Here is a 23,458-nt window from a genome sequence, read left to right as displayed (position 1 = left end):
AAAAAAAAAAAAAAAAAAAAAAATTAACTGTGTTTATATATATATATATATATATATATATATTTTTTGGTTTTTGGGCCACACCCGTTTGACGCTCAGGGGTTACTCCTGGCTATGTGCTCAGAAATTGCCCCTGGCTTGGGGGGACCATATGGGACGCCGGGGGATCGAACCGCGGTCCGTTTCTTGGCTAGCACTTGTAAGGCAGACACCTTACCTCTAGCGCCACCTTCCCAGCCCCCTGTGTTTATATTGACTATATATAAAGTAATTCTCTTGAACAGGAATCAAATAAACACAAAGAAATTATTTTGTAATTACTTTATTATAAGATAATAAAGTATTTTATAATTGTTCATATTTCTGTTTACTTACTCAGTGCAAAATCTGGGCCTGCTTGGCTGAACACAAAGATATTTGCTCCTCAGAGTACCTTGAACTTGGCAATACAGATGTTGCCATTGCCCAACAAATGCAAAATACCTAGTAGCTATGCAGGGAAGCTTTCTTCAGTTATTGTAGGACATCCATGACTGTGAATCTTTAGTCATTGCCTAGGCTTGCTTGACATTGTCACCACAGCCATAATAAAAATGAAATGACAATTCTGTTTTGTTTTTGATTTTGCTTTTTTGGATCACACCCGGCAGTGCTCAGGGGGTTACTCCTGGCTCTAGGCTCAGAAATCATTCCTGGCAGGCTCGGGGGACCATATGGGATGCCAGGATTCGAACCACCGTCCTTCTGCATGCAAGGCAAATGCCTTACTTCCATGTCATCTCTCCGGCTCTGACAATTCTTTCAAATCCTCACATTGTACCAATTCATATGAACTTTAGGTCACAGCCAATGTAAACAAGACTTTAGTCCTACACTGCAGGATACTCTTGACCACAAATTAGGTAGTATAGCAGTACTGGACCCTCAAAATGGGCAATGGGGAAACTATGCAGGACAACACCATGCATAGAGAATGAAGATGACCTGGAAAGTACCAACTACCTAGTTAGCCTCTCAGGTAAGGAGTTTAGAGTAAAAATATGGAGGATGCTCAAAGAACTCAAAGAAAGCATAGATCCAGCTGAAAAAAACTACAATATTAGAACTCAGAAAACTCCAAACTGAAATAACAGGTCTGAAAAACTCAGATGAAATGAAACCTCAATAAAAAGCCTCTCCAAGGGAGTAACAGCAGCTGAGGACAGGTTCAGTGAGCCAGAGGATGAGATGCAGAACAACTCCATACAGCAGAAGAGATTGGAAAAGAACTTTAAAGCAAATTATCAGACAATGAATAAACTACTCAAAAATGTGAACAGATGAAAATAGAAGTCTTTGATAAACTAAACAGAAACAACATAGGAATCATTGGAGTTCCAGAGACCCAGGAAGTTGGAGGAAGTGTGACAAGAGGAAGAGGAGTAAGAAGAGGAAGAAGGGGAAGAAGAAGAAAAGAAAGTAGAAGAGGAAGAAAAAGAGGAGGAAGAAGAGGAAGAATAAAAAGAAAGTAGAAGAGGAAGAAAGGGAAGGGAAGGGGAGAAGAGGAGGAAGAAGAAAAAGAAGAGGAAGAAGGGGAAGAAAAAGAAAAAAGGTAGAAGATGAAAAAGAAAGGAAGAAGAAAAAGAGGAAGAGGAGAAAGACAAGAAAAAAGGAAAGAAAATGAAGAAGAGGAAGAAGATGAGGAAGTAGAAGAGGAAGAGAAGAGGAAGAATAAGAAAGAAGAAAAAGAAAAGAAAAAAATAGACTGAAGATTTACTTTTAATTTTTCTTATAATAGTGACAGTTTAAGCACCATGACTATAAACATGTTTGTAGTTGGGTTTCAGTTAAAAAATTAAAAAAATTACAAATTAAAAAAAAAAAGTATCTAGGGGCTGGAGATAGCATGGAGGTAAGGTGTTTGCCTTGGAAGCAGAAAGAGGGTGGTTCGAAACCCGGCATCCCATATGGTCCCCGGAGTCTGCCAGCAGAAGAGATTGGAAAAGAACCTTAAAGCAAATGATCAGACAGGAGCAACTGCCAGGAGCAATTTCTGAGCATAGAGCCAGATTTCTGAGCATAGAGCCAGGAGTAAGCCCTGAACACTGCCGGGTGTGATCCCCTCCCAAAAAAATATCTACTGAAATTCTCTTTTGTTGTTGTGGGGGGGAGTGCAGGGGGGAAGCACATTCCATGGTGCTCAGGACTTACTTCTGGCTCTGCAGTCAAGAATTACACCTCTGGGGCCAGAAGGACAGTGGTTCGAATCCCGGTATCCCCTATGGTCCCCCGAGCCTGCCAGGGGCGATTTTTGAGCATAGAGCCAGGAGTAACCTCTGAGCGCTGCTGGGTGTGACCCAAAAACCAAAAAAAAAAAAAAAAAAAAAAAAAAGAATTACACCTGGCGGGCTGAGACCATATGGGATGGTGGGGACCTAAACCTGGGTCAGCTGCATATAGACAAGTGTCTTTTACTGTACTATCTTTCTGGGGCCCCCAATTTATCTTTTTTTTTTTTTTTTTTTTTTTTTGGTTTTTCGGGCCACACCCATCTGATGCTCAGGGGTTACTCCTGGCTAAGGGTTCAGAAATTGCCCCTGGCTTGGGGGGACCATATGGGACGCCGGGGGATCGAACCACGGTCGGATCTTTCCTGGGCTAGCGCTTGCAAGGCAGATACCTTACCTCAAGCGCCACCTCGCCAGCCCCACCAATTTATCTTTTTAAATAGATTTTTTAAATGAATCATGAAGTACACTGTTACATGTTGTTTACTATGAGTTTTCATTTTACAATATTCTTTTTATTTTTTATTTTTTTGGTTTTTGGGTCACACCTGGCAGTGCTCAGGGGTTACTCCTGGCTGTCTGCTCAGAAATAGCTCCCGGCAGGCACGGGGGACCATATGGGACATCGGGATTCGAATCAACCACCTTTGGTCCTGGATCGGCTGCTTGCAAGGCAAACGCCTCTGTACTATCTCTCCGGGCCCTCATTTTACAATATTCTAATAGCCATCCCTTCACCAGTGCACATGACATTAAAATTTTTTTTTTTTTTGGTTTTTGGGTCACACCAGGCAGCGCTCGGGGTTACTCCTGATCCTATGCTCAGAAATCGCTCCTTGCAGGCTCAGGGGAATCATATAAGATGTCTGGATTCAAACCACTGTCTTTATGTATGCAAGGCAAAAGCCCTACCTCCATGCTATCTCTCCACCCCATTGTTTCTCTTTTTTTTTTTTTTTTTTTTTTGGTGGTTTTTGGGTCACACCCGCAGTGCTCAGGGGTTATTCCTGGCTCCAGGCTCAGAAATTGCTCCTGGGACACCTGGATTCGAACCGATGACCTCCTGCATGAAAGGCAAACGCCTTACCTCCATGCTATCTCTCCGGCCCCTCTCTCTCTCTCTTTTTTTTTTTTTTTTTTTTTTGCCTTTCCTACACAAAGTTACTTGAACCTGTCTTAAGTTCGTCCTTTAGTGTCAATGGACAAACACAATCAGTCTGGGAGGGCCTTTTAGGGGACATGCAAACTAGTCGAACATTTACCATTATGAATGACTTCATATGTGGTACAGAAAAGAAAGCACTATTTTAAGTCTTCACAATGATCAAGTTAACTCCCTTTTTGGTTTCGTTTTGAGGCCACACCAGGCATCACTCAGGATTTACTCTTGCTTCTGTGCTCAGGGGATCACTCATGGTGTTACTTGGGGGACCATATGTGGTGCTGGGATCACCCCAAAGACAGTCAAGTGCAAGATAAGCAAATTTAAGCTCTGTGTTGTCTCAGTGGACCCTACAATTTGTCATTTTAAAATCATATTACTTTTAAGGGCCGAAGAGATAGCACATTCGCCTTGCATGCAGAAAAAAAAATCACATTATTTTCAAAATTCAGTCATTGTTAACCTTGAACAAAACCGTAATTCTCTCTGAAAAATTTTTTTTCCCTAAGCGGCTTGCCCTTTTAACCTGAACTCTCCCATGAACTCTTTTCTTACTGGCTCATCTTGTTTTTTTTTTTTTTTTTTGGGTTTTTGGGTCACACCCGGCAGTGCTCAGGGGTTATTCCTGGCTCCAGGCTCAGAAATTGCTCCTGGCAGGCACGGGGGACCATATGGGACGCTGGGATTCGAACCGATGACCTCCTGCATGAAAGGCAAACGCCTTACCTCTATGCTATCTCTCCGGCCCCACACTGGCTCATCTTTATGTCTCTTTGCTTGCTGCATTTTTCTACTCCAGGAAAGCCCAAATACTCTCAAATATAAATTCCTTCTCTTTTTCCTTCACAACTTTTTTTTTTGTTTTTGTTTTTGGGCCACACCCGTTTGATGCTCAGGGGCTACTCCTGGCTATGCGCTCAGAAGTTGCTCCTGGCTTGGGGGGACCATATGGGACACCGGGGGATCGAACCTCGGTCCGTCCTACGCTAGCGCTTGCAAGGCAGACACCTTACCTCTAGCGCCACCTTCCCGGCCCCCCTTCACAACTTTCTAAGTAAGTGAGAAAAATGATCTTGCTTCGATTCACTGAATACAAACAAACAAAAAAACAAAGTTTTATCCTTAGTCTAACTAAATTAGGAAAATCACTTCATAAACCTCACAATCAATCAAATACAAGTTGATTTCTTAGCCAGATGTATTACCCGCAATAGATTAGGATGGAAGGGACTTGATGACAGAGCAGGTTCTACTTGTGGAACAGGGTTCAAACATGCCACCTTCTGAGCTCAAGCGTAGCTTTCTTCAGGCCCATACTAGGCTAGGATTAAGCATGAGCTGGAATCAACCAGACCAACCAACATTCAATAAGTGGTTGAGCTGGAAATCATACTGTTTAGGTCTCCAAAGTTCCTTGCATGTGTGCAAATGTATTAGAAACAGAGAAAGAGGCCGGTGAGGTGGCGCTAGAGGTAAGGTGTCTGTCTTGCAAGGCAAGTGCTCTCTCTACCCACTGTACTATGGCTCTTGTCCCCTTTTGGTTCTTTCTGATTTGATTTCAGAAGAGATTCTGGTTCCTCAATGCCTCCTGACCTGAAAGCTAGAGCAGCATTCTTCAACCTTTATATACCCGTGGCCCTGCACAAGGGTCCACAGACCAGTTGTAAGAACCAATATAGAGATCTGTGGTTTAACCTTTCCACTTCTAAACCTCTATAGAATGTTGGTACAGACTACAGAGCCTGCTCAAATTTCACAATTATCTCTCTGACAGAGGCCAAAGAGGTGGTCCAAAGAGGTGGAAATACAGAAGCCTGAGTTCAATCCCCAGAACCATATGGTGGGGTCCCTGGGCATGAGCAGAAATTACCCCAAGCACCTGGAGTAGTCATGAGCAGTGCCAGGTGCTATCTAAAAACCAAATAAACAGAGGGCCAGAGCAATAGCACAGCGGGCAGGGTGATTGCCTGCCACATAGCTGACCCAGGTTCAATCCCCAGCACCCCACCAGAAGTCATGCCTGAATTCACCAGATTTCATCAAATGAGCCCCCAAACATAGACAAGCAAAAACAAAAACAAAGACCACACATAGCAAGGAAAAGACCCTAAGACTGAACTTCAAGTTCAGGCTTGAGATCCATGGAAGCGTCAGGTTCAAATGTGCGTGACAGAACAAAAGTTTCTCCTCACCTCTTTTCAGTTTTCTCTACTTCCTTCATGTATCAGATAAATGCCCTTCTGGGAGCTGGGCAGATGTAAGGAATATGAAGGAAATACATAAACACAGACACACTTAAAAAAAACACCTACTTGGAGCCAGAAGATAGCACAGCAGTAGGGCATTTGTCTTGCATGTAGTCAACTAGGGAGGATATGGTCCCTCAGCCTGCCAAGGGCAATTTTTGAGTGCAGAAACCTGGAGTGACCCTTGAGCACCATTGGGTATGGCCCAAAAACCAACCAATCAATCAATTGATCAATCAGTAAATAAAGTTTAACAAAACAAAACAGAACAAAAAAACACCTAAGGCCATATGGAGGACAAGGAGTCAAATAGTCCCTGCTCTGAAAGGTGTCAAAACCCAGTTTAATCTCCAGTACAAGGCCAACCTGGGGTTCAATTCCGGGCATCGTATAGGATCCCTCACATACCATCAGAAGTGCTTTCTGAGTGCAGGGAGGGCCAGTGTGATTGAGTTATCACCAGGATCAAGTGGTTACAACTTTCTCTATTCACAGTTTAGGAGGTTGGGGGTTGGGCCATACCCAGCGGACTCAGGGGTAACTCCTGGCTCTTTGCTCAGGGATTGGATATAGGGGATGATGGAACTTGGGTCTGCTGTGTGCAAGGCAAACTCCCAACCACCGTGCTATGGCTCCATTCCCCACACACATTTTCAAGGATTGAGATTCTCTTTTGCAGTGGCTCAGAAATCACATACAACTCTCTTAGGAGATTCTTAGTCTAGCTCTTGACTATCCAGAAGGGAAACAGAGGCATAGGCATGAAAATAAGATGAACTTATCAAGAGCCCACAGTGCTGGGGGCCGGAGAGTTAGCATGGAGGTAAGGCATTTGCCTCGTATACAGAAGGTCGGTGGTTCGAATCCGGCCGTCCCATATGGTCCCCTGAGCCTGCCAGGAGTGATTTCTGAGCATAGAGCCAGGAGTAACCCCTGAGCGCTGCTAGGTGTGATCCCCCCAAAACAAAACAAAAAAAAGAGCCCACAATGCCAAATCATTTTTCAAAGTCAAAGGCTTTATCTCCTCGATCCAAATTATAAAAGCATACTTCAGTGTTCCCAAAGACAAACTACAACAAATCTTTAGAGTTGATAGAGAGGAGTTGCGCCACCTCTTCAGCCCCTGTCCTGGATCCCCAGCATCCCAAAAGGTCCTCCCAAGCCAGGGGTGATTTCTGAGCGCAGAGCCAGGAGGAACCCCTGAGCGTCACCGGGTGTGCTCCCCAAATCAAAATCCCAAAAAGAGCAGGTCGTGTGCAGTGGGTGTTTCCCAAAACCTCCGAGCTCTACCAACTAGGAACTTCTTCCCAGACGGCTCCTTCAATTCGGGAAAGACAAGGGTTGGAAAAAGTTCATCAGCACTGGTTTTGCATCTTCAGGATCGCGGGGCGAAGACCAGGTGGTCCCCAAAGCATCCCCAGAGGGCCAGAGGAGCCACCCCATGGGCGCGATTCCCAGTGCTCCAAGTCCACGACCCAGAAAGGCCTGAACCTGCTGAAACTCAGGCCTGGGGGCGATGCAGCCCGCGCACCCGCTCCAGAGGGGCGCAGCAGGCGGGAGTGAGCGAGCAGACCTCCGTGGACCCCCACGCCCGCCCCGCCCCGGGCCAAGCCGCCGCGCTCTACCTCCGGGAGCACCGAGGTCGCCAGCCACCCGGCGGCCGGCAGCGCGGCGAGGAGCAACAGCCGGAAAACAATGGGCGCCTGCACAGGCGCCGCCATCTTGCGCAGGCCGGAAGGGCCCGAGGGGCGGGGCCTCAAGGGGCGTGGTCATAAGGGGCGGTGTCTGATTGGGCGTGGTCCTAGTGGGCGTGGTCGTGCTACGGAAGACCCGGAAGGACCGTGGTCGCCAGCCGGAGCGCGGCGAGGAAGAACCGCCGGAGAGTGCAGGGCGCCCGTGCAGGCCGGAAAAGCCCGAGGGGGCGGTGCTTATGGGGCGTGGTCATAAGGGGCGGTGTCTGAATGGGCGTGGCCATGCTACGGAAGACCCGAAAGAACCGTGGTCGCCACCCCGCGCGCGACCAGGAAGAACCGCCTAAGAGAGCGCAGGGTATTCACGTAGGCGTCGCCATTTCGCCCAAGGGGCGTGGCCCGAATGAGCGAGCGGGGCATGGGGGCGTGGTGAAGGTAACGAAACCCGGAAGAACCGGATGGCACCGCCAACTTGCCGCGGCTGGGACGGCGTCGCTCGAGGGACGGGATAAAAGGGGCGTGGCTGTCTAGAAGGGGCGTGGTCATGCAAACGAAGTCCCGGAAAAGGGTCGGCTAGCACCACCATTTTACGCTGGCCGGGATGGATCCGAGGGGCGGGGCCTGAGGGGCGGGGCTTAAATAGAGCGGTGTCTGAATGGACGTGGCCTGGGTGGGCGTGGTCAGGCTAAGGAAGCCCCGGAAGAACCGCTGGAAAGCGAAGGGCGCCCGCACAGGCGGCGCCATCTTGCGTAGGCCGGAGGGCCGCAGGCCCCGAAACTCGTGGGCGGGGCCTAGAGGGGAGGGACCAGTCTAGCGAGGCCCCCCGAAAGGAGCCCCAGGTGGCTGACGAGAAGGCTGGACTGCCTGTGCGCTCGTGACGTCATCACTAGGGGCGGAGTCAGGTGGGGAGGCGGGGCTCGGATACCCACCCAAACTGGCTGCTAAAGGACCCGGGTTCGATTCCCGGCCCTTGCTTTTGGGGGGGACATAGGATGGGGATGGTAACCATACCCGGCCCCTCATGGCCGTTACTTTATAAGTTTGTTTATCCAGACTATGCAACAGAGCTTTGTCTCTAACTCAGTCTTGGACCTCAACCTTTCTATTTACATATATATATATTTATTTATTTATCAGAGCACTTTTATACAATAAAAGTATCTAGCATGCTTAGAAGGGGAAATTTTAGTAAATTCAGGTAAGTTTTTGTCCTTGACTTCATGCATATGGGAATTGTTGTTGGGTAGGCCAAAAATTACTCATTCTGGGGGTGGTCTCCCAAGGTCTTCAGCTTTCTGATTTAGTGTCCTTGGGCTGCAGTTGCAGTGTTGGGAATTTTTATAAATTTTCCAAGTCAAGAGAGGATTTTAGAGCAGTGGTGACACCTGGGTTCAATTCACAGCATCACAGGATAAAATAAAATGTTTACAAGTCCCTCAGGTGATTTATGATGTTATAAATGTAGAGCATAGAGTTGAGGATCAAGTAGCATTAAGGTCTTGGGAACAACTCTAAAGTGCAAGCAGGCCCACTTGGGCCCTGGGACCTTTCTGGTGAGCTGCATTGTCTTTTCCCTTTTCTTGCCTTCCCTTGTTCCTCTACAGTAACCAAGTATGCAAGAGATGGAGCAGTTTGGTTTTGTGTTGGGCGCCACATCTGACTGTACTCATGACTTACTCCTGACTCTGCTCAGAGATCCCTCCTGGTAAAGGAAAACATATGTTGGTGTTAGGAATAAAATTGTACTATCTGTACTATCCCCCTAGCCCCTAACATTATGATATATTTATGAACACTCTAAAGCACTGTGCCATAAAGTTAAGGAATTTTAAGTTTATAAAATTTCACATTTCAATTTCCACATTGAGGGGTCAGAGAAATAGCACAGCAGTAGGGCTTTTGCCCTGCAAGCAGCCAACCTGGGATGGTGGTTCGAATTCTGGCATCCTATATGGTCCCCCAAGCCTGCCAGGAGCGACTTCTGAATGTGGAGCCAGGTGTAACCCCTGAGCAGGGCCGGGTGTGACCCAACCCCCCCAAATAATAATAATTTTATATGATTGAGAATATTTCAGTGGAGCAACTGGTGCAGAATCAGAAACATTGGTTTTCCTTGAAGATGAAATTTTTTTTTTTTTGGTTTTTGGGCCACACCCGGCGTTGCTCAGGGCTTACTCCTGGCTGTCTGCTCAGAAATAGCTCCTGGCAGGCACGGGGGACCATATGGGACACCGGGATTCGAACCAACCACCTTTGGTCCTAGATCGGCTGCTTGCAAGGCAAACGCCGCTGTGCTATCTCTCCGGGCCCGAAGATGAAATTTTTGAGGGGCTGGAATGATGGGTAATAGTCTAAGTCCCTGTAGAAGGCCCAGGTTCAATCTGTGGCACCACTTAGTCCTCTGACACTGCTGGGAACAGACCAACACAGACCAGAAGCCCCTGAGCACAGAGTGTGGCCCCAAAGCAAAATGGAAATGAGGGGCTGAAGTAATAGTACAGCAGATAGGGCACTTGCCTGTTATGTGGGGGACCCGGGTTCAATCTCTGACATCCTCCCCACAGACACCACCAGAGTACTCCAGGCTTTGAGTGCAGAGAGAGGAGTAACCCAAGAGCATTGCCAGTGTGGACTCCCCAAAATTTAGAATAATGGGGGGAAGAGCAAAATGGCCAAAGTGATATAGTATGATAGTATAGTGATATAGAGTGATATATATATATATATAGTGATAGTTTAGAGTAGGGAACTTTCACACTAAAGAGGATAAGGCCTTGCATGTAGATACTTCATAGATACTTGCCATGTATGTACCCACCCCAAGTATGATCCCTGCCCTATATAGCGCCTCCAAGTCCTGCTGGAAGTGATCTCTGTGAACTTTTGAGCACAGAGCCAGGAGTAAGTCCTGAGCATAGTTGAATGTGGCACCAAAACTAAAAATATAATTAAATGTCCAGGATATATGAGATAACCTTGTTAACATTCCTTATAAAATAAAATAAATAAAGACCAGAGCAATGGTCCAGTGGTCAGGGCATTTACCTAGTATGCAGCCAACTGACTCTGATTCCTAGCACCCCTGGACCTGGCCTGGAGTGATCCCAGACCCAGAGTAGACACAGAACATTGCCAGTTGTTGTCCTTCCCTGCAAAACAAAACAGCAAATGGTAAGTAAAATAAAACTTTTTTCATGGAGGGGTCGGCGAGGTGGCGCTAGAGGTAAGGTGTCTGCCTTGCAAGCACTAGCCAAGGAAGGACCGCAGTTCGATCCCCCGGCGTCCCATATGGTCCCCCCAAGCCAGGAGCAATTTCTGAGTGCTTAGCCAGGAGTAACTCCTGAGCATCAAATGGGTGCAGCCTGAAAAACAAAAACAAAAAAGGACTTTTTTCATGGAAAATAATACAATTTTTCCTTACACATATTTTATTAACTCTTCCCCCCTTCCAGTTCTTTCAGCCAGAATAAATTGCAGGGACTGAAGCAATAGCACAGCAGTAAGGCCTTGCATGTGGCTGATCCAGGAAGGACTTTGGTTTGAGCTATTTCTGAGCACATAGCCAGGAGTAATCCCTGAGTATTAACAGGTGTGGCCCCCTCCCAGGAGTAATCCCTGAGTATTAACAGGTGTGGCCCCCCTCCCCCCAAAAATAAACTAATCAGAATATATTGCAAAACTCTTTGGCCAAAAATCTATACAGGATAAATTACAAAACCGTCCATTAGTCATTTGCCAATTTTGAAAATGCAATGGCATGATTAACTTGTGTGTGGTTTCTGCAGTGGAGTTCATTCCTCCGCCACCCCCTCTCTTTTTGTTTTTTATCTTTTGGAGCACACCTGACAGTGCTCAGGGATCATTTCTTGTGGGCTCAGGGCTTTATATTTGGTGCCAGGAATCTAATCATGGTCTGTCATGCAAGGCAAGAACCCTTATCACTATACTATATCTCTGAACCCCTTTCCCCATGCCTCTTTTTCGAGAAGGCCTTCCTTCATTGATGGGAGTCTGCAGGAGCATATCTGGGTGCTTGGCAGGCTGTGCAATCCTGAGGCCCAAATCCAGGGCTCTGGGACCAGGGAGACAGCTCAAAGGCCTGGAGTGCAAGGCACTGAATGTTCCCTCTGCACCCCAGGAGCTACCTTCAAGCATCACCTCAGGAGCAGGCTCTGAGCACACTTGAAGCATCCAAAACAAACCCCAAAAGCAGAACTCTGTAAGGTGACAACCCAGCTATCAACCTCAAGTAGAAGTGTTCCCCATCCTCCTCTAGTAAATCTCTCTTCTGGTAGGTAAAAGCCCACCTGGGTTACATGACCTTCCCCCTCCGGGTATTGGGAATTGGTTTGAAGAAAGGAGGAGTAGTTTTGGCGCAGGCAGAGAGCTTGAGGCAAAAGACCATGGATTTTTGCCATCATCCTTTCCTGGATGACTTGGCTGATTATTTCTTTGCCGCTTCTTTGCTGCTTCTTCAGATCTGGGTTTAGAAATATGGTGCCGGAGGTGATCTCACAACTTTTTTTTTTTTTTTTTTTTTTTTTTTTTTGGTTTTTGGCCCACACCTGGTGACGCTCAGGGGTTACTCTTGGCTCTGTGCTCAGAAATCACTCCTGGCTTGGGGGCTCATATGGGACATCGGGATTGAACCATGGTCCGTCCTAGGTTAGTGTATGCAAGGCAAACGCCCTACTGCTTATGCCACCACTCTGGCCCGAACAAGTTCTAATCTATGGAGATTAGAGCAATCATACAGCAGATAGAGGGTTTGCCTTGTATATGGCAGACCAGGGTTCAAACCCCAACACTGCTTATGGTCTTCTGGACCCCACCAGGAGTGATCCCTGGTGGTAAAGCCAGGAGTAAGCCTGAGCACTGCAGGTAGGGCATAAAAACTAATGAAAAACCCAAAGTTGCAGATGCCACACATGTACTATCCCCTGAGCTATTTCCTCAGCCCTGCACCAAAAATCTGAGGAGATTTGGAGGTTTGGTTCGTGCATTAGAAGCACTCAGAGGCTACTCCTGGCCTCCACTTAGGAGTGACCCTGGTATATTTAAAGAACTATAAAGCAGTGCAGGGCTTTGACCCAGGGTTAGCTGACACTGTTGCAGTCAAGACAGTTAATGGTTTGACCTCTGCTGTTACTTCTTTCTGCCCGAACTAAACTAACCTCTGTGTAGGGCCCACTTCTTTGTCACCTATTGAGTGAGTCAGCTTTTCCACATTAATGCAAATGACAGAGGCAGGGATAGTCCTCCTCTACCTCAGGTCTGGTGGAGTGTCTCAACAGCCTCCAATAACACTACTTTTTGTTTGTTTGTTTTTATTTTGGTTTGGTTTTTTGGTTTAGACATTGCACCAGGTGGTGCTCAGGGATTAGTCCTGGCTCTGTGCTCAGAAGTCACTCCTGACAAGCTCAGAGGACCATATGGGATGCCAGGAATCGAACCAGAGTCTGTCCAAAGTTGGCCACGTGCAAGGCAAACACCCTACCACTATGCTATCACTCTGGCCCCCCAATAACACTACTTTTTTTTTTTTGGTTTTGGGCCACACCCAGCGGTGCTCAGGGGTTACGCCTGGCTATCTGCTCAGAAATAGCTCCTGGCAGGCTACTTTAATACTTAATTTCATACTTTAATACAGAGAAGACATATTGGTATGTGTTTTTAAGATATATCTCGAGTCAAAACCAAAGGATAGACAAAGATCTGAGCAAATAACAGTACAACAGCTGGGGGGGGGGGGAAACAGTACAACAGCTGCCTTGCATGCAGCTAACTCATGTTAGATCCCGGCATCCTGTATGGTACCCCAACCTCTCTAGAAGAGATCCCTGAGAGCAGAACCAGAAGTAAGCCTTGAGCACAACCAGGTGTAGCTCAATCACTCACACACACACACACACACACACACACACACACACACACACGCAAAGACAACACTGAACAATGACATAATGACAATCCCTTCATTGGGAGACAAAACTAATCACTAGCCAATGGGGCGTGGGGAGGAAAGAAAAGACCAATCAGAAGAGATGGAGGGACAGTAGTGGAGGGACATTATGGGCACTTAGATGGTGGTGGTATTTAGCAACTTTGTACACTGACAACATAAACTTGAATGCCATAGTAACTATCACAAAGTACCATATTTTCTGGCATATAAGACAAGTTTTTAACCCATGAAAAATTTAAAAGTCGGGGTCATCTTATACACTGGTATATACTGAAACTTACCCCAACTTCAGGGACGAGTCATCTGCCCCCCTTTTACCACTGCATCCCATCCAGCTGCCAGGCGTCATCACTCAGTCCTCTGCTTGTCCCTATTCATCTTTCAGGGCACACAGAGGAGCTGAGTTACCAAGTGCTGGATCTCATCCAGCTGTCGGGTGTCATCGCTGGTATCCGGCTTTCCAGTGGTCAGTCCTCTGTTCAGCTTTTATGGGACACAGAGGAGGTGCTCCGTCTTCTTCTAGCTGTCCTGTTCATCACTGCACCCAAGCCAGCTGCTCTTGGAGGAGCCCCCTCTCCGTGCTCTCAATGTAGATCACAATTAAAAATTCACAGTCACTCACTACAAATGACAAATGTAAAATGATTGTTGGTACACCAAGGTCTACTTTATTAAACATATACTGTTAACCTTTGAGGGTTCTACTCTTTTTCTCTTATGTTTTTTAATTTCCATTTGGTGTACATTAAAAGAGAGGTAGTTCAGGCAAATATAGCCCGAACCCTGTATATTAACAGTCATCTTATACGCCAGAAAATATGGTATATGCATCTTTTCATACCAAACAGTGATAAGGAAGAGACCCTGCCCACCTTTCTTTTTTTTTTTTTGGTTTTTGGGCCACACCTGGTGGTGCTCAGGGGTTACTCCTGGCTGTCTGCTCAGAAATAGCTCCTGGCAGGCACGGGGGACCATATGGGACACTGGGATTCGAACCAACCACCTTTGGTCCTGGATCGGCTGCTTGCAAGGCAAATGCCACTGTGCTATCTCTCCGGGCCCCCTGCCCACATTTCTAACTTGCTCGCTTCAACCAGAGAGTCAGGGCTACCAAAAGGATAGAGTCAGTGGTGCCAGGACATAACCATGGAATTGTGCATTCAGAACGTCCTTGTCTTGGTCCTAGGCTCACTTAGTAACTTTGGTAACTTGGAATGTCCTCAAACGTGCTCATGTCCTTGAGGTTGGTCTAGATCCCACTTTGCAAAATAATGTGCTTTGAAATTTTTATTTCTTTCCTCCCCTGGTAGCTGCCTGCAAATTTCACATGCACACCCCACCCCATCAGAGATATTCTATAATATGGAACTCTTGCCTTTGTTCTAGAACTCCCCTCTTTTGTTTTTTTAGCATGTACTTAGCTGGGTCACTGTAAAATAAACTAAGTCTCCCATTTTTGAGAAATGTGATTTTTTGTGGGTTTTTTTTCCTGGATTTTTTTTTTTTTTTTTTTTTGCTTGCTATGATTCTTGGGACTCTAACCCATTTGGCAACAACAGAGGCTGAATTTTTACTCTAAACATTTATTCCAAAGTGCCCATCAAAATAATGCAATATTAGCTATAATTTGGAAAAGGGATTTAGGTCACACCCTGTGCGCTCAGGGGTTACTCCTGGATCTGTTCTCAGAAATCGCTCGGGGAACCATATAGGATGCCAGGAATCAAACCCTGATCTGTCCTGGGTTAGCTGCATGTAAGGCAAAAGCCCTACCACTGTGCTATCACTCCAACCACTGATTAGCTATAATTTTTACTTATGGTTAAAACTAGATACATTAACTGCCAAATACCACAAAGATGGCAATTAAGATCATGCAAGATTAACTAAAGTTTTTACTTATGATTAAAACAAGGTAAGATTTACAGCCAGGCATCAAGGAAGACAAGGTACAGTTACAATCATATTTCATTTGGGAGCAAGTTGTCTCTTTACATAGCTCAGGGTTGAGGGACATGTTTCCACATCACTTATCAGCACAGATGGTTGCAAATCCCAGAATCTGTTAATCATTTACACAGCCAGCACAGATGCTGTTCTTTTTTTTTTTGTTTTTTTTGTTTTTTTGTTTTTTTGTTTTTGGGGGCACACCCATTTGATGCTCAGGGGTTACTCCTGGCTAAGCGCTCAGAAATTGCCCCTGGTTTGGGGGGACCATATGGGACACCAGGGGAATCGAAACATGGTCCTTCCTTGGCTAGCGCTTGCAAGGCAGACACCTTACCTCTAGCGCCACCTCGCCGGCCCCAGAAGCTGTTCTTAAATTTTGCAGTCTCGGGGCCAGAGAGATAGCATGGAGGTAAGGCATTTGCCTTTCATGCAGAAGGTCATCAGTTCAAATCCTGGTGTCCCATATGGTGCCCCGTGCCTGCCAGGAGCAATTTCTGAGCCTGGAGCCAGGAATAACCCCTGAGCACTGCCAGGTGTGACCCAAAAACCACACACAAAAAAATTTTTTTTGCAGTCTCAAAAACGTTTAACCTTTATTTGATCCAATAGTATGTTTTTATTAAACTATATATTGAATATACAAATATATTAAAATATATAAATTTAGGGTCCGGAGAGATAGCCCAGCGGTGTTTGCCTTGCAAGCAGCCGATCCAGGACCAAAGGTGGTTGGTTCAAATCCCGGTGTCCCATATGGTCCCCTGTGCCTGCCAGGAGCTATTTCTGAGCAGACAGCCAGGAGTAACCCCTGAGCACCACCAGGTGTGGCCCAAAAACCAAAAATAAAATAAAATAAAATAAAATAAAATAAAATAATTTATACATATATGGATGTGAATATATGAATACATTATAAATAATATATGAATATATTTAATTATATTAAACTATATATGTATACAATATCTATATATTTATGTATATATGAATTTATATTATAAACATAAATTTATACAATTATCATAAACTATATATTTATAGTTTATACATAAACTATATGTATATATAAATTTATGCATATATAAATAAATGTTGATGTATAAATAAATTATACGTAACATATAAATATATTTAATTATAGTAAACTATATATATTTCTTAAACAGATGATGGGTTTTTTGGGGGGGAGGGTCACACCTAGTGATGCTCAGGGGTTATTCCTGGCTATGTACTCAGAAATCGCTTCTGGCTTGGGGGACCATATGGGACATTGGGGGTTGAACCACGGTCTGTTCTAGGTCAGCCATGTGCAAGGCAAATGACCTACTGCTGCACCATCACTCTGGCTCCAACAGAAGATGTTTTCTAAACTATATATTATAGGAGAGTCTAACAAATAAGAAATCAATAAATGGAGGGGTTGTAGAGGTAGGAAGAAATAAAGAATATCACGGATGTGAATACAGTGAGTTCTAAAATTAAGTTTACAGCTACAAGAGGAAACAAAAGGGCATGAAAACTCATAGAAGTTTCTTTGGCTCTTAGGGAAGGGGAGGTAGTTTATAAATACAGTGGACTTTACAGATGAGCTTATGCTGAATGAATAAAATCATTAAGAAATATTAACAAGGTGGGGCTGGCGAGGTGGTAAGAGGTGGCTAGAGGTAAGGTATCTGCCTTGCAAGTGCTAGCCAAGGATCAGGACCACGGTTCAATCCCCTGCGTCCCATATGGTCCTCCCAAGCCAGGGGCAATTTCTGAGTGCTTAGCCAGGAGTAACCCCTGAGCATCAAACGGGTGTGGCCCGAAAAACAAAAACAAAACAAAACAAAAAAATATATATATATTAACAAGAAACTTGCTTTCTTCTAGCAAGCCTTTTTTCTCCCTATGACTGGCAAAAAGTTGGGACAGAAAAGCTGTTACGTCTGAAAAACCATTCAGGATTGTGAACACTCAAAAATTGTGATGGTTGAGCTACAGTAAAGAAAAGCTTACTACATGCTTTATGGCCAATTGTTTCTGCAACAGAGCTTGGGGATCTAGCTCACCAAGTCTTTGTCTTAAGACACCAGTCGGGGGGCTGGGCGGTGGCGCTAAAGGTAAGGTGCCTGCCTTGCCTGCGCTAGCCTTGGATGGACCGCAGTTCGATCCCCCGGTGTCCCATATGGTCCCCCAAGCCAGGAGCAACTTCTGAGCACATAGCCAGGAGTAACCCCTGAGCGTTACCGGGTGTGGCCCAAAAACCAAAAAAAAAAAAAAAAAGACACCAGTCGGGGGCCGGAGAGATAGCAGGGAGGTAGGACATTTGCCTTGCATGCAGAAGGACGGTGGTTTAAATCCTGCCATCCCATATGGTCCCCCAAACCTGCCAGGAGTGATTTCTGAGCGTAGAGCCAGGAGTAATCCCTGAGCTCTGCTGGGTGTGACCCCCCAAAAAAAGACTCTAGTCTGTACATGTAAAGCTGTTAAAATCATAACTTCAGTGCCAGAGACTTTGTCACTTATTTCCTTATCTGTGTAGGCGGGGTTAAGAAATCTCTAGCTCTCCATCAATTAAGTTTTGTTTCCAATTTCATAAAGAACATATTTATATTTTATCAAGAAATTCTTCAAATTTGATTCTAAGCACCAATTATAATCTCAAACTTTATTTTGAATGTACCTCTATTTTTAGTTTCAATTGAGCAATTACAGACATAATTGGTTTGATTCTGACCAAAAAAAAAAAGACTCCAGTATGTTGTCAGAGAGATAGTAAAGGAATTCAGGCACTTGAAATGTTGAACTATTGACTCCAATTCATCTTCTGAAATAAATTATAGTCCTCTGAATGCCACTGGGAGTAGTTCCTCACTATAGAGGTAGGAGTAGCTCTGAGAACTGCTATTTGTATCCCCCCAAAAAGTCTTCAGCTTAGATAATTGCCCCAAATGTCACCCCCCCCCAATTAGAAAAAGGATTAGAATTTGAAAGACGGAATTCATTGAATTGAGATTGAATATGCCTGCACTGTATGTTACTATAACATATGTATTGTAGTGAATGTGTTTCGGTTGTGCATGCAATTATATAAAGGACCACAGTTTTGATATAGCAATGTGACTAGAATAGAATACAACAGAATAGAATAGAATAGAATAGAATAGAATAGAATAGAATAGAATAGAATAGAATAGAATAGAATAGAATAGAATAGAATGTGTTTTTTAGATCAGATACAAGATCTGTCAGTATAGGAAAAATTAGTTGTGACAATTGGTGGTGTTGCTGTTTTGAAATCAATAAAAGTATAGGAATCTTGTCCTAGATATGAATCTACTTTGATATTTGCTTTTGGCAAAATATAATACTTTTTTTTGTTTGGTGGCCACACCCACTGGTGCTCAGGGGTTGCTCCTGGCAGGCTCAGGGACCCTATGAGATGTCCAAGATGGAACCCGGGGAGGTCACGAGCAAGGCAAATGTCCTACCACTATGCTATTGCTCTGGCTCCAGAATAATACATTTTATTCCTTTTCATTTGTATAGCTACTTCACTGTACACTTGCATATTTATACCATAATAAAACCTAAGTGTATTTAAAGAGAAACTATATTATCATCATGGAATTGTTAGGTTCATACTAACAGCCCAGTGATAAGACAAAGAGACCACATGGCAATGCAAGTTATAGAGTGGGGTTTTTTTGTTTGTTTTGTTTTGGGTCACACCCGGAAGTGCTCAGGAGTCATTCCTCGCTCCATGCTCAGAAATCGCTCCTGGCAGGCACAGGGGACCATATGGATGTCGGGATTCAAACCAATGACCTTCTGCATGAAAGGCAAACGCCTTACCTCCATGCTATCTCTCTGGCCCCCAAAGTGGGGTTATATTTGCTTAACTAGCTAAGGATCCAAGACTTTTACCTTGGAACAGGCTTCCAGTCAAGGAATCCGAGACACTTTTTCACGTGGGTTAGATAGATATACAGCATCAATCTAGACCCACCCAGTTACTTTCCTATTGGCACCTGCTACATTTCAAAGAATACATCTTACATTCCATTGGATCCCACTTAATGTTACAATTTGGACAACCTGCTTCCATAATAACAGATATTGATGTACGTGTTCCCTTTTCCTATCTCCCATCCTTACACCCACATGGAACATCCCAGCTGTCTGGTCCTGACCCATGATTCTCTTTTTGTCTCCAACTCTTATCTGAAGGCCACATTCCCACAAGCTAACAAAGGGAGTATATAGAAGTTAAAGGGCAATTTTAAGCAATTTTAGCAAAAGCAGAGACTTTCATGAGGAAAGCAGAAACCTCAGGGTCCTACAGCATGAGATTTTTTTTTTTCACATGAAAGCAGAGGGTTTGATAATTAGTAAAATAACATACTTAGTATAACACAATTTAAAGATCCTATAGATTACACACTGACTAGTGGACAATTTATTCCATATTGGACTCAAGAGATGTGTACCTGGATTCAGATGGGTCTGAATTCTTCATAACAACCTGGCAATGTCCTTTGTAGTCTTTTCTTTGAAATCACTTATTTACCTTATTGAACCACTTATTTACCTTATTTAACAAGCTAGGAAATTCGTAGCCATCAACGTTTCAGTGCAAGTTCAGCTGCAATTGGGAATTCAAAAGAATCTTGGTCCAGCTGTTAGTGTAACAAACCTTGAAAGTCACACATATGCACACTTTGATAGCACATATGAAGGGAATCTCTTCTCTTAAAACTGCCTTCCTCATTTATTTTCAAAAGTGGGACACTCATTCTGGCCTTTATAGCTCCTGCTGTTAATACTGGTTCTCTTTTTTACAGAAAATTCCTGGCCATTAGAGTTTTAGTTTGCCATTCACAGCAGCAGGGCCTTCACAGCCACCACGTGTTTTGTCTTCTCCCTCCATTATGTTTTTATAAAATTCTACTTCTCTTCCAGAGAAAATCTAGTATTTCCTGAAGAGGCAGACCCGGCAAGATTCCTCTGCTCTAGGCAGGAGTGGTAGCACAGTGGTAGGGCTTTTGCCATGCACGAGGCTGACCTAGGACAGAAGGGGGTTTGATCCCTGGCATTCCATATGTCCCCCGAGCCTGCCAGGAGCAATTTCTGAGCACAGAATGAGGAGTAACCCCTGAGTGTTGCTGGGTGTGATCCCCCTCAAAAAAGATTCCTCTGCTCCCCAGAACCTGCAGGAAGTGGATGGTGCTTCCATTCATGTCCTTCTCTTACCCTTCCTTAAGTCTGATAGGGAGAGGCCCATTGATGGTCTTTAGTGAATCTCTTCACATATCAAATAATTACTCATATATATCTTGTACGTATCAAATTCTTTTTGAACTGTCTAAATTAAATGAAGGGCTGGATTTTCCTCCAAATCCCTTTTTTCCCTCTTGGATCCTCTTGGATTTGGGGGAAGGGCACACCAGTGGTACTTACTCCAGGCTCAGCACTCAGGAATCCTCCTGGGCGGCTCAAGGGTTCCCTTAGTTAGCTGCATGCAAGGCATGCTGCTCAAACTCTGTACTATTTTTCCTGCTCCTATATCTCTGTTCTTGGTATGTGTGTGTGTGTTTGTTTTTGTTTTGGGGCCACATCCAAAAACACTCGGGTTATTCCTGGCTTTGCACTCAGAAATCACTCCTAGCCATACTCGGGATCAATATGGGCTGCAGGGGATCTAACCTGCAAAGCAAATGCCCTAGCTGCTGTGCTATCACTCTAGTTCCTTGATATTTTTGTTTGTTTGTTTGTTTGGCCACACTCAGAGGCGCTCAGGGATTACTCCTGGCTCTGTGCTCAGAAATTGCTCAGGGGACCATATGGGATGCCAGAGATTGAACATGGGTCCGTCCCAGGTTGGCTACGTGCAAGGCAAATGCCCTACTAATGTGCTATCACTCCAGTTTCTTTATCTTTATTATTAATTGTAAAATCACAATGGAAAACATGTTTATATGCACAGGAATAAACCACTAGCAAGTAAATTGAACTGTTTAAATTTTTCAAAATCTTAAATTTTTTTTTTTAATTTGGAAGGTTACTATTAGGAGCTAATTCTGTATGGATCTTTATGTATTTGTACATCTTGTGAGCAAAAGCTTTGACTATCTCAATATTTAGAGATAGCTGAGGAAAATAGAACCATAAAACTATGGAATAGTTTTATTCTGATGCACACTTTAAATTTAATACTTAAGACTTCATTTCTGGTTCACTTAAGTAGAATACAAAAAATGACAATTTTGGAGGTACCTATACTTTTAATGAATCATTTAAAGTTTACAGAATATTTGAATGGAAGTGTAAAGAGTTTTGGGTTCAGTCTCCATCATTATATATGGTGCCTCCACACTGCTAGGAGTGTGGAGGCAAAATAGAAATTGTCCCTATCACAGCTAGGTGTGGTTCTCATCCCAAACCAAAGCAAAACATGAAAGTACAAACGGTTTCTACATGTCCACTTTAACATGCTACTTTTTCCTATAATTAACATATTTACTTAATCTGATACAGTTGTTAGAGTTGGTAAACCATCATGGATGCACTATTTTAGATCAAGTCCATGGTTTACATTAAGTTTCACTCTTTAGATTGTACACTTATAGAACTTGTCAACTGCATAATGTCAAGTGTTTATTATTATCATTTAAGATAGTTTCATTATTTCAAAAGTGAATCATTTCTTTCTATTCCATTTGTCCAGAAACTTGAAAAATACTTATTATTTTCTCTGTAGGGTTTTGTTATTTTTTTGTGGGGGGCACACCTGGCGCTCAGGAGTTACTCCTGAATGTGCTCAGAAATCACTCCTTGCAGGCTCAGGGGACCATATGGGATGCTGGGAACCGAACCTGGGTCTATCTGGGTTTTCCATGTGCAAGTCAAATGCCCTACTGCTGTGCTATTGCTCCAGCTCCTATCTCTGTAGTTTTTACTTTTTGGTTTTTGGCCCACACCCAGTGGTGCTCAGGGGTTACTCCTAGCCATGTGCTCAGAAATCATTCCTGGCTTGGGGGACCATAAGAGATGCTGGGGGATCGAACTGAGGTCCATCCTACCTCTAGTGCCACAGCTCCAGTCCGTTTTTACTTTTTCTGAAGGTCACATGTTTGATAGGATAATAGACAGCTTTTCTATATTGTCTTTTCTCACTTCTGCAGATAAGCATTTACTGCCCACATTATCTTTCTTTTCGTGACAGTTAATTTCTATGAAAAATTAAGTAGCATTCCATTTTTAGATGTACTGGCTGGTTTATTCATTCACCTATTCACTAGCTGAGCATATGCTTTGCATATAAGTTTAGTCTCTAGAACCAAATAGTTCCCTTTCTTTCCAAACAGTGCCAGGCTAACTCCCTTGGGGACTATGGAAGTCACAAAGCACTACAAATGTAACCATCCCAAATAACATATTAGCAATTATTTAGAGTCCAGGGAGAACAAGAAATAGGCTGGAGCCATGAAGGAGGGCTATAGGTGTGATTCCTGGGCATGACATGTTGCTGCTGCTGCTGCTTTTCTTCCTCTTCCTCTCTTCCTTCATCTTTCTCTTCTTCCTCCCTCTCCTTTTTTTTTTTTTTTTTTTTTGTGGTTTTTGGGTCACACCCAGCAGTGCTCAGGGGTTATTCCTGGCTCCATGCTCAGAAATTGCTCCTGGCAGGCACAGGGGACCATTTGGGACGCCGGGATTGGAACTGATGACCTTCTGCATGAAAGGCAAACGCCTTACCTTCATACTATCTCTCCGCCCCCCCCCTTTTTTTTTTTTTTTTTTTTTTTGGTTTTTGGGCCACACCTGGTGGTGCTCAGGGGTTCCTCCTGGCTCTGCGCTCAGAAATTATTCCTGGCAAGCATGAGGGTCCTTATGAAATGCTGGGGAACAAATTCAGGTCGAAGTTGAGTGTAAGGCCCCATGACATGTTCTTCTAAGCATCTCTCGGAGAGATTCTGGAACAACTAACCAGGTGTATAGCTTGAATAACTGTAAGGTGACCCAAAACAAATAAAATCTTGGATGTTTCTAAGTTTTTGCATGTATGACTTAAGTTGCTATAAACAATTAAGTGCATAGAATATTTTCAACTTTTTATTTTTGTTTTTTGAGTCACACCTAGCAGTACTCAGGGGTTACTCCTGGCTCTATGCTCAGAAATCGCTCCTGGCACTCTT

At 44.2% G+C, this 23,458-nt stretch overlaps 1 protein-coding gene across 1 annotated transcript in view; it reads right to left on the bottom strand.

Moving 5' to 3' along the window:
- Positions 1–7,413, bottom strand: part of GINM1 (glycosylated integral membrane protein 1) — a 34,066-nt gene extending 26,653 nt beyond the window's left edge. The window contains exon 1 of the mRNA XM_049789359.1: positions 7,301–7,413. Within this exon, the coding sequence (XP_049645316.1) occupies positions 7,301–7,396 (96 nt within the window). The 5' untranslated portion in view covers positions 7,397–7,413. The remainder of the gene's footprint in view (positions 1–7,300) is intronic.
- Positions 7,414–23,458: the final 16,045 nt, after the last annotated feature.

This window comes from Suncus etruscus, chromosome 15 (assembly GCF_024139225.1).
Source record: "Suncus etruscus isolate mSunEtr1 chromosome 15, mSunEtr1.pri.cur, whole genome shotgun sequence".
NCBI lineage: Eukaryota > Metazoa > Chordata > Mammalia > Eulipotyphla > Soricidae > Suncus > Suncus etruscus.
The sequence above is the reverse complement of the archived record's forward strand: the minus strand, read 5'-3'. Positions and strand labels throughout refer to the sequence as shown.